Consider the following 12,130-nt stretch of genomic DNA (forward strand, 5'->3'; position numbering starts at 1 on the left):
AGCCAAAACTTCTCTTAAACTCTTTTTATCTCACTAGGATCACTGGATAAGTTTGGGAGATTTCTTTAATTGGCAGCTGGGATGGAACATTGCTCATCCTACACACATTATGAAATTCTATCTGATTAGCTGGTTTTGAGATTTACAGCAATCCTCTGCACTTAGCATTATTCCTCCTGTTTCAACAGCAAGCATAGTCATTACTATTATCAAATGATAATTAAAATAGCTGGAGTTACAAATTCATATGGCTAGTACAGCAATGGACTTTAACAATTCACAGCCCAGACAGCATAAATATACCTTCAGAAACAGTGCTAGATAAACATGCCATACTGACATATTGTCTGTATGAAATTAAAATAACAATTTATAGTAATAGCATTTAGACAGAATAAAGATTTACATCAACAGTATCACTAACAAGCAATTGATTTTCCTCTGAATACATTCAGTGATTACTTCTGGATTCATCATGTAGGGCCTTTTGATCTGTTATAGCACAGCATTATAACTCCAAGATTTATCAGAATTATGTACATTATAGTCCCTACCCTTGCTTTGGCTTAGCAGCCTCACTCCTCATTGGCTGACACTCTCCCTTCCCTGACTTCTCCACTGTCCTAGTTCTGGGACTTGTTTCAGCCCACACCTTCTTCCGCTTTCTAAACCAGCAGAAGTTCTTTTTCATGTTTATGATTCAGCTTTTCACTGGCTCAAACTTCACCAAACTGAAGCAGTTCAGTACAGGGACAAATGTGTGCCAGAGTGGAGGCAAAAGCTGAGGCAGGACCAGGCAGCCACGGTGTACAACAACAGCAGAAACCAGTTGAATTATCTTAACCTTCTTTTAGGTTAGAGTCTCTCATATATTAAATATTCTGGACTAAAATAACTTAAATTTCAGACATGACGTCTTCTGACATAGATTACAAAATCTATTCAGTTGTCTTACCAGCAAAATACATCCAATAACTTGACATTTAAAAACAAAACTCTGATGTGATCCTAAGCAAGAACAGTATTCACCCATGTGAACAAAGTAGTCACAGACACTGGGACTCTGTGATTAACAGTCTTTAATCTCCTTTCACAAGTCCTTGGAGTATAAACTTACTAAGAGTGGGCAGTGAAATAGGAGCTTCATAATTTTAGCCACACTGTTGAGTAGCAGACATCTTCCTATATGAGACGGAGCTCAGGTACTAGCCAAAAAAAAACCGCACTTACTGCAGAAGGCAACTGGCAACAATGAAGAAAGTGAAGGACAAGAACAGATCAAAAAACAAATCTAGATCATGACAGAAATGGATCAGCATTTGTAAATAACCAAAAACTTTTACACTTGGAAAACACGAGACCTCTAAAGGTTTCAATTTGTTTTATCAAAATGATCATCATTACTATTGTTATTATCTGGAGGGTGATAAAATATATAGGAGTACATAAATATGAGGATAGAGTATACTCATGCAGAAGAAGTGGATCTAGCAGCTCACAGATTTCAGAAATTAAATTTTGAAAATGCAATGAACTTTCTGTGCTATTGAAATGTTTTGCAACATGACCATCATTTCAGCCATCTGGATATGGTCCTGGGCAACTGGCTCCAGGTATCCTGGTGTAACAGGGAGGTTAGACTTCCAACCCCAACCATTCTGTGATTCTAGACCTGAAAGTGCCACAACTCCACTAGACATTTCACGTTTGAAAAGCATGAAAATGAAAAATTATTTTATATGTGAAGATTCAGAATTAAGACCCTACCCTGCTGTTAATGGATGCAGCTTATTTAATGTACAGGTTCAGTTGAAGACAAAACACTGCATAAACTGTTTTAAAGTTAGAGCCATTGACTGGAGATATTTTACAAACATGAGGAGATAGCGTGATGTGCCTTCCATTGTAAAGGCAATTTTCCCAGTTCATGTTGGATCTGCTTCACAATCAGCAGATCTAAATAGTCCTGATACATTGAAACCAACTATTAACTTGATTGAAAAGAATATATAACACATGGCTAATAATTTGGGACCATATGGTCATTTTTTAAGAGGAAAAAGAAGACCAACTATAATTCCAGAAACACAAATTTAAGCTACTGCATTTTACTACAGAGATTTATTTCACAGTGTCATCACACCTATAGTAAAAGCTAAGTTATTGAAATAATTATGAACATCACACTTACACATGCATGTGCACAGAAAAATAATATTGATACAAACCTGTAGCTTTTCATCCACATCATCATCACTTTCATCCAGATCTTCATGAAGTAACCGCCATTCATATTCTACATGAACATGAGAATTAAATCTTCCAGACAGTGCTTGAGTAAGCTAAGGAAAAAAAAGATGACCATTGACACTTATATTATGGGCAGTACTTATTTTAAAACAACATATTTAAAAGCAAACCAAGTCCACAAATAGGAAGAATCTTGATTTCAGTAATCTGGAAAGTAAATTGAATTGCACTGAAGTAAATTGAAATTATGCTGTGTTACCAAATACAACACAAATAAACCAAAAGTAACTAGACATTTCATTAACAATTGTAGATCTATTCTCCATTTTGTGATAAGAAGCACCACATTGTATTTGCTCTGATTTAAAAATTGCAATTCAAAGAAATTAACTGCAATGGCAGCTTCCTTGAATCCGAGTGACTTATTAAGAAGCTTTGATCCCCCTAATACGATGGGGCATCCACAACTTCTCTGGGCAACAAGACAATTGCCTTCATCAAGGCCTTCACTCATAAAAAGTACTTTAGTAATTAGATTTAAAGGAGATGTCAGACACTTCAATTCATAGAATCATTTACATTGGAAAAGACCTTTAATATCCAGCCATGAACCCAGAACTGCCACATCCGCCACTAAACCATAGCCCTATCTATGAATATTTCTGAATACCATTTCTGAATACCTCCAAGAAAGGTGACTCTACCACTCCCTTGCATCTGAAGAAAAATATTGTTTTCTTCTTAAAAGCATATAACTTTATATAAGCATATGACCATTTCTGAGGACATAACTGTTTCTACTACATCACTATTGCATCTGGAATAGATTCACTGAATATTCAGCTGCAAACTGTTAAATGATCAGACATGAAATGCACACACAGAATGACACAATACTCACCAATTCTTCACAGTGAGTATGTTTTAAACGTTTAGCTATATCAAGTGGTGTCTCTCCTGCTTCATTTGCTATATTACAGCAAAAAAAGAAATGCATGATGAGAGATGTCACTATAACATATCCATTATTAAAGACAAATCTGCATAATAAAGTACCAGAGCAACACACTTGAAAACTCATCTCTTTCTTTTATAGGTAGGTCCAGCTCATATCAACCCTCAGAACACGACAAGCAGTAGCAATTCAAGATGCCATATATACATATGAATGATAGCCATGAAATGGCAGTATATAACTTGACAACAAAATAGCAATTAAAAATCTAAACCTGTTTAAAAACTAAGTGTAATATATAGGTCCATTTTATACTTGAAATAAACAGTGAATACTGATTCTCTAATAATGAAGATTTACAGAATTATGAAAAACAATGGAGGAGAAAATGCACTTATTCCAACTTCACTGTTTGTTATCTGAAGCAATGACAAATAGGAAATTGAAGTACACATTACCCTTTTACCTATTTCAATAGAAGCCTTCCCTCTCAGCAGCAGTTTGAGGCACTCAACGTTGTCTGTTAGACAGCAGTAATGCAGGGCTGTGCTACCTTTACAGGTTTGCTTATCTAGATTGCCACTTTTGGAGTACAAGAAAGAAGAAAGGTAATTAAACATAAGTTTCCTCATCTATATTATTAAGTCACTCTTATCAGAAGATTTTCAAAGAATAAAATTACATTTACAAATACAGCTTTAGTACTTTAGTAATTGTATTTATTTAGCATTTATATTACTTTACATAAAAGCAATGTCAATATTTAGCTTTCCATACTTACCTGTTCTGCACTAAAAAGTCAACTATATGAAGGGATGTTCGATCAACTGATCTAACAGCAAGGTGCAGTGCTGTTTCATCTTGCTCCTAAGAATAAAATTAAAAATGATATTTGTTTCTTCTTCTTCTGAATAAGAAATTTTAGTAAGACATTAATTAAATCAAATAAACATGTAACTTCAAAATATTCAAACGTGCTACCATTAAAACATCTGTGAAGACTTACTGTGTCCCTTTTGTTCCTTTAAAGTAAATAAATAAATAAATGGGTTGAAAACTAATGGATTATTGAATGCTTTAATATTTAATGTTTTAATACATTTAAAATAAGACAGTACTTGGAAACAATTTTAGATTAAACTATTTAGTCTCTTTTTATTGTTAAATTACATCATTAAAATTACATACATTCAGAACAGTGTTTCCGATATTATTTAAAATAATTTTTAATTAATGAATGCATATTGCACTTACAACAACTTGTTTAATAAAATTTACAACACTTACATGACCATTGGCCAGTGGAATTTTTTCTGTGAGATCCACCCCGTCAGCATACACTTGAACTAATCCAAGAATGTCTCTTGATTTCACTGCTTCACAAAGAGCGTGCAATTTAGCTGCATTGTCTGCATGCTTCTTCCTTGCATATTTTCTCTCAATATACTTGGCAGTAATGTAATCTTTTCTTGCATTCCTGAAATTGAATGTGATTTACTTCTATAACTTTCAGCTGAAGATATATATTATCATTTCCATAAATACATGCAAGTCATTTGAAATCCTTCATTATGATAATTTTTCTTTTTAAATATGCATGTAACCATGCAGTCTCATATTTCAAGTATGAAATGTAGTTAGAGAAAATGAATCAAATATCCAGTATGAAGATGGACCACAAATTTCTCCCTCCAAACTCTGCAATGGTGTTGAGATCAAGACTATCCAGCTCTATGTACAGAAGATACATCAAAGCTTCATAATGTTGGTTTATGCTGCCTTGCAGGTTTATGTTTACCTGACTTGGTACTCCTACACAAGGAGGGGATGGAAAGGGATGGAAGGCATGGGATACCAAAAAAAAAAAATAAAAATCTATCTTATACCTCTGCACACCACTATCCATGCCTTGAATTTGAATTCACAGGATTGAGTATGTTTTTTAAACTCTTCACCACAACTGTAACAGGGAGGATGTGTTTTAAACTCCTCACCACAACTTTTAGCAACATTTCTAAACCAAGATGAAAATTTAGTCCACCTGACTCAGCACAAGTTATCACTTCTGCTGCAGATGCCCAGTAACACATCTACTCCTCTTCCCATCACTCCAAGACAGGAGTTTGCTTGCCTCCCAAAGACAGCTCTTAGCAGCTCTTGGGATGAACACAGCATTGCACAGAAGACAATTGACAAAGTCATACCACATCATCTAGATACTATGTAATGGGCAACAAGTAAAAAAAAAACCCAATAAATAATAACAAATTGAATCAATGAATAACTCTTGTTCATAAAGCATTTGATAGTAATCAGGTTCTCGTTTCAACAAAATAGCCCAAATTTTGATAATTTTTGAGGTATCAAATGAAATTATCTTTTTAAATACAAATTTTTAGAAGTGTTCTTATTATATTGATTCAGCATATGGTAAAATTTTTAGTAATTTAAATTATTAATACTAATACTCTGCATTATTATTAATAGCAGTAGTCCAAAATTATCTAAACTGCCTTGTTTAACACTGGTTTTGTCAGAAAGCTAAAAATACACCTAATGTAAAATTAGCTTCATCCAGAGCCAATTCTTCTGCGTTTGTTTCTGCATTGTTTACTGGCTCTTTCATGATGAGTAGTATCCAGCCAAGTAGGCAGCTGTCCTTGCTGTATCTCTGCCATCCCTGTTCAGTGCTTTCGAGGAATTCAGTTAAATGTTCTGTCTCCATTCCACACGGACTTCGGTCCTAGGTGTAGTTTCTAAATGCTGTTCTGTATCTTTCAAGTAAATGTGCACTTCTTTACAATATTTATTTTGTTTTCAAATAGCACAAAATTAATTGCTTTGGTTTTAATCCCTATCCTTGTATGACTTTAAGGTTCCCAACAAGTCACAGTTAATTTGTTTCTTTCCCATAAACCATGATTCAAAGAGTTGGTAAGATAGTAAGGAATATCTAGCTACTCTAATATCTACTATTAGAGTAGCTACAGCCAGATAAACCTCAATAAAACAGACATGCAAAGCATCAGAAGAAAGGTTTACTCCTCAGCTATAAGATCATAAATACGATAGTACACATCTTCCATGGCCTGCCAGTGCAAACCATAATGGCACAGCCCCTTAGCAATATTAAATTGAATGCCTGCCTTTGTCAGAAGTAGTAGTTCTTTACTTACATATCACTGCTTGGATTAGGTTTGACCACCTCATCAACTGGAAGACAGAATTCCATAATCTCATTAAATCCAGCATTCCCAATATTCTTTGCAAGCTGTTAAAAAAACAAAATCCCACAGTTCAATTAATAAATGTGTTCAGTTATTAGCCACAGACACAACAAGGGGAGAACAAGGGAAAATGAGAGTTGGGACCTCTTATTTCTGGTTCCTTGGCCTGCTGCTATGTCAGCAACAACAAAAAGATTGGGGACTTTTTTTGGATGTGAATTTTCAACTGGGATTTAGTACATGAACTGCAGAATAATCCATTAAGACACCAGTTCTTACAATAAATGCAAATACTCTGTGCTGGGTAAGAACACACATATGAACTGTCATAAAGCAGCTGATAAGTGGTAACTTCTTTGTGCAGCAAAGCTGAATACATTTTTTTCCTTTGGGGATTAAAAGTGGTCTTCTAAAATACTGCCAAATAATTAATGGGTTAAGTATTTGTGAAGTCCTCCAATTTTTAATCTGAAGCACATTAATATGCCAAACAGCTGTGTTCTTCTAAAAAGCAACTCAGGATAAAAAGATTTGAAAATACAAAAAAAAATTAAGCCTCTACTAATTTGAGTTCTAAGGTAAGAAAAAGTTTACAGTAGGACACTATGTTCCACAAGGTTCCAATAAACTTAAAAAATTAAGCTTTCTTAAATTGTGTTTATCCAGAGACAACTTCAGGATGAGAACAGCTTGCTAAAGTGACAAAAAATATACTTGTGTTAGAAGTATTTGACAGTACTATTTTTAAGTTAATAAAAGCAATTTGATTACCAGAAGTTCAGATGTTCCCAGCACATCTAATGTAAGTGACTGCATTCTGGAATAATGAACACCAAGTTCTCTATGGATTCCTGAGCATTCAATGCAAGTTAAAATTCCCAAATTTGTTGAAAGCCAGGTAGGATCTGTAACAGAAGGTACCCACAGAATTAAAATTTATTCATGCAATTATTTATCTAGAAAATGTAGAATACACAAATGAAATTCTGTAAAATAAGATTCTTGTAGATTTTTTTTTTTTTGTTAATTTATGTTTTTACATTTACTCTACCAGGAAAAAAATCCAGGACTTTTTTAATGCTGAGAGAAGTGAAGAGAATTTTTATTTTTGTGAAGGACATTGCTACCCAAGGGAGCCCGTTAACCACTCCAGTTTGTCATTCTTCAAACAACTTTCAGGAACTGCATTTTCCCACCACCAATATAAGGGTGTCATACTCTCAACTGGGAATACAGGTGCAGTTTAAACTGAAATAACAACATTTACAGGTTGGGGTTCTTTTGTACTTCAAATATAGACTTTCAACCATGTGAAGCAGAAGTGATTCAGAAGTGCACACACAGCCCACACTACAAGATTCTCACTCAACTACTTCAAAGACATTAAGGCTCATCCCTCTCCCTTCATAGCCCTTGAAAGTCTTTTCTCCTGGTATTTTGCATTTACTACATCATTCCCTCATCTTCCAGCCAAATAACTCATTTTTGAAGATTTAGACAGCTTAGCAAGTAATTTGTTTGACAAAGGTTTGTCAGTTGCCATTTACACTGCCCTTTGTAAGACAGCAGGCTTGACTCTTCCCATAGCCCCATACAGTACTTATTGCTGGAAGTAACTATCAATTTGTCAAGTGCACACAGCACCCCAGCAGATGTTTGCAGCTACACTTTTACATTAAAAACCCCTAAGTCCTGCAGTGCCCCTGCAACATAAAAGAACACAAGAAACAGCAGCATCTTAAAAATAATTTGAAGAGGGTTAAAGCAGAAATTCATTGATGAAGAAAACCAACACTGCAAACCACAGTCAGCAGGAGCATTCTTTTCAAAATGGGTATAGCCTTAGACATATTCCCTGTCTCACTTAGTCAAACATGATTAAAATAGAAAGAAAAAAGGTGTATTAAAAAAATGTTCAAGTAACTTATGGCTGTTCAGTTTTACTTAAATCTTACATTATTAACCCATATTTTATGTAAGTTCATTTGATTTATGTAAGCAAAAGCTACAATTAGCAAAATACATGGGAGAAAAACAAGCTTCTTAGCAACTTTTTTCCCCTCTGATAATAAGCACATAGCAAATCAATCTTATTAAAGTAGTTCCATTAAATTGTTAGCATATTCTACTAAGTGTATAATTTTTGTGAAATAATGAGTAAAAGTGAAAGTATAAAACATTAGCTTAAAGATTCTCATGAGACAAAGAATTTTTACCAATTAAAAATATGCTTAATTGAGTCACCTTGTGCTCCACAGTCACAACAAACATCATTTCCAGTCATCCTCTGGACTTCAGATATAATTTCTTTTGTCAGTTCTTGGACAATATTATTTTCTCCTGTGTTATCATCTCCTTTGAATGCATTATTTAAAGCTTCCTCTTTGCTGTTTTGTAGCACAGATGTCCATCTAAAATGGCAGCAATATTTTGCTATTAAGTGTTATGGCACTTCTGAAGTTCAAAGTAAGTCTCAGTAGATCACCAGTGTCAACAATAACGTTAGCAAAGTAACTCACATTTGACATTCCTGTTCATCCTCTGCTTGAAAGTGGTATGTCCTGTCGTCTGCACAATAAATAATTCACATACTGATTAAAAAAAGTTATTGAAAAACTCATCTTGCAGAAATCTCTCAATGAAATCTAAAATTAATTGATTCCTAAGGTCTGTATTCTCATCACTGGAGTGTGTTAACAGACAAAAAGTCCATTTAAGAAGTTTCACCTTACTACCTACAGTTCCTGTATGATTACATCTGTGTTTACATAAGGTGGCTTCCTGCATTTTAAACAGAAGCTGCTTTCTTCAGTCCTGTGCTTTTATCACATAAGCAGCAGGAGAGCAAAGGAAATGTTCCATGTTCTGGATATAACCTCCATCATCACAAATAAAGAGTTCTGCTGGGAGGGGAGTAAAATATAGAGCCCATATTTGAGTTTATTTGTGTATGTAAAAAAGACTTAAAGAGTTCAAATGAGCTCTTAAAACCCAATAATCACAAACTTCAAAAAATATCAGCCAGACACAAAGTCCAAACTACAACCAGCATGAGCCCCAATCTGTTTCAATTAAACAAGCTCATAATTTTTAATTTACTACTACTTTTCTAATTCTAAGCATTGTTATTATAGTGCACTACTAAAGAAAAAAGTATAATACATTGTAAGTCTATGAAGAATAAGATAAGATACAGTTTAATGACTGAGCTGGAGTGAGAATAGTTGATGAGAACAACAGAGCTACAGGCAAATATATTCTAAGATGAAAATTTCTAAGGTTTGAAAAATATTCAGGCTAAAAGGTATTAAAAGATAGCTACAAGCATAGAAAATATTAAGACAGTGAAGATATATGAAAGAACAGAAAGGAAAGTGCTACATTAACAGATTTTTATCTTGCCATGATACAGCAATTTCCATTTTGTAAAAAACAAGGATTTTTTTTTTACTCTACAGTAAAAAAAAGTGAAAAAGTAATCTGGAGAAATCTGAGAGGCCAGTTATGCCTTTTCAAGTGTGTAGTAGCATTGCAGTAAGCTGACACTGGGCAAAACATGACACAGTCATCAACAAAGAAAGAAAGTGCAAAAGCAAACAGGGAAGCCGAGCTGCTTGAGCAGAAATGAATCAGCTGTATGTTGCACACAGCATTCGAGTCCATGCACATAAGCAGCACAGCTTACATTTCCAAATGCAAAAGAATTTTATGCTTCAATAAAGGAACAAATGAGGAATACATTGATATTCTTCTCCCCAGCTAATTTGAGATACATATTTCAGTAAAAATATCCCAGTTAGAAAACAAAGGAAACATTCTACTACACAATTTCATATCATCCCATTCTGATCCAAAAATTATTCTGTTTTGGTGGCTTTAACACGTAGATTCTTGATCTCACCGTTCTATCTATTATGAAATAATAAAACCAAAAAATGTGTTTAGTATTTTGCTCATAGTTGCATAGCAACCACCAGACTTAAATTTTAAAGGTTTAACAAGCACCTTTTGATCTTGTGCACAAGTTTTAACTTTTCAAGATGATGAGCTAGGATATTTTTAGCATGAAGAGTGATGTCATAGCAAAAGCAGTTACTGTGCTGTAAGACAGCAAAAAATTAAATAGAAAAAAAGAAGTGAAGACAGCTTTTAAATACAAATGGTTTTCCAAAGAAACTGGCACAGTTAGTTGCATTATGCTAAAATAACTGAAAGATCAAATTGTCATAGGAAGGGCATTTTATAAAGGGAAGCATTCTACAATGGCAAAAATGTTCAAGTGGATTACTGACACATCTACAGAAATAATGCAAAATTCTGCTATGAGCTGCAAATAAAAAGACCTGAACAACAAACCTACGTGATATGAGGTCAAAACACTTTTTCTCCTCAGGGTTTGTTTTCACTTGGCAGGTTAACAGATTGAGCTTTGCTGGAGGTCGGTTAGCCTATTTGAAGATAAAACATACACATTTTAGTACACCCACACTGACTGAAAGGTGCAGATTGAAAGCACAGGGTAATGTCCCACTGGCCAAAAAGACTTGACAAATGGCTGTTAAATTTTTAAGGTCCCCAGGTTTTCATTCATGTTTTCTTCCACATCATGGTTCATAAGCAACTTTAATTTAATGATTTTGTTTACTGGTAACTGGATAGACACTAGAATTTTGAAAGGAAAAAGGGTAGAATCTCTTTAATTACAACTAACCAAGAAAACTTACCTGAAGGAACTGGGTAAAAGAGACAAAAAAGAGACAGGTTCATCCTTATATTTATTCCCCTAAAACTCAGACATTAAGTTTTAAAAAATTACTTGTTTAGTTTTCAATAATTATTTTGACTTCTGCTAATGCCTTTAAGGGGTCCCCAAATAGCCAGTTAAGAAGAAACGCCCAATTTTTAAGTCACTAAAGGGAACTTAGTGAAGGAAAGTAAGTTTTCACAGAGGAGTCTTGCAGCAAACATAAAAAAGTAAACTGAGCTAGCTGATTACTAAAAAATCTAGTGAAATAACGTATATTTTATAATGACATACATTTTCTAGTCGAGATCCTCTCAGCTATTTCAGTTTCTTTTTGAACAGAAAGTCACAGTGTTCTACTAAGAGCAAGACTCACAAGGAACCTGCATTTTGAAAGACTCATAAAGGCTACAAAGAACTTTTCAAACAGCACCTCTGCACTCTTCTTTCCCTTAACTTACCTGTGCTACAGACTTGGGGTAGTACCTAGAAAGATTTGTTTGCAACCTTGATTTGAGGAATGGCTTTCACTCCCTACAATTGATAACTAGTTTCACTCTTTTTTTAGAATAATTAAATTAGAAAGCAGCTTTAACTAGTCAACCTTTGCTCTAGACAATAATATCTAAAAATCATTAAACCATCATTAAACCATTAGGAAAGAACTATTATAAGGATAGCAATATTCACAAACTCATTACCACACTTATTGCTGCATTCTAACAATATTTATAAACTAAGTTGCTAAAATAAGATTTAAATATCTAAACAAAACTATTACCAAACGAAGCTACTACTATCACATAATGTTATTAACTTGCAATGAATCATAAGAAATGTAGATATTCTCATAATCTCATCTAAATTTCTTGATGAAAACATCTAATTCAAAAAAACAAGGAACAAGAAGTCAAAAGATTACAGATTCCCTTGAAACAATCTGATAAAACAATA

The 12,130-nt window shown here is 34.0% G+C and overlaps 1 protein-coding gene across 3 annotated transcripts in view; it reads right to left on the bottom strand.

Moving 5' to 3' along the window:
* The window catches only part of ASAP2 (ArfGAP with SH3 domain, ankyrin repeat and PH domain 2), an 84,322-nt gene that overhangs the window by 15,682 nt on the left and 56,510 nt on the right, over positions 1 to 12,130 (bottom strand). For all 3 annotated transcript variants that reach the window (XM_059469618.1, XM_059469617.1, XM_059469616.1), the window contains exons 12-21: positions 10,793 to 10,880; positions 8,952 to 9,000; positions 8,677 to 8,843; positions 7,204 to 7,337; positions 6,382 to 6,476; positions 4,493 to 4,682; positions 3,987 to 4,072; positions 3,672 to 3,787; positions 3,152 to 3,219; positions 2,229 to 2,342 (exon numbers count right to left, since the gene is read on the bottom strand). In XM_059469618.1, the coding sequence (XP_059325601.1) occupies positions 2,229 to 2,342; positions 3,152 to 3,219; positions 3,672 to 3,787; positions 3,987 to 4,072; positions 4,493 to 4,682; positions 6,382 to 6,476; positions 7,204 to 7,337; positions 8,677 to 8,843; positions 8,952 to 9,000; positions 10,793 to 10,880 (1,107 nt within the window). The remainder of the gene's footprint in view (positions 1 to 2,228; positions 2,343 to 3,151; positions 3,220 to 3,671; positions 3,788 to 3,986; positions 4,073 to 4,492; positions 4,683 to 6,381; positions 6,477 to 7,203; positions 7,338 to 8,676; positions 8,844 to 8,951; positions 9,001 to 10,792; positions 10,881 to 12,130) is intronic.

The sequence above is a fragment of the Ammospiza nelsoni genome, chromosome 3 (genome assembly GCF_027579445.1).
Source record: "Ammospiza nelsoni isolate bAmmNel1 chromosome 3, bAmmNel1.pri, whole genome shotgun sequence".
In the NCBI taxonomy this organism is placed as follows: Eukaryota; Metazoa; Chordata; class Aves; order Passeriformes; family Passerellidae; genus Ammospiza; species Ammospiza nelsoni.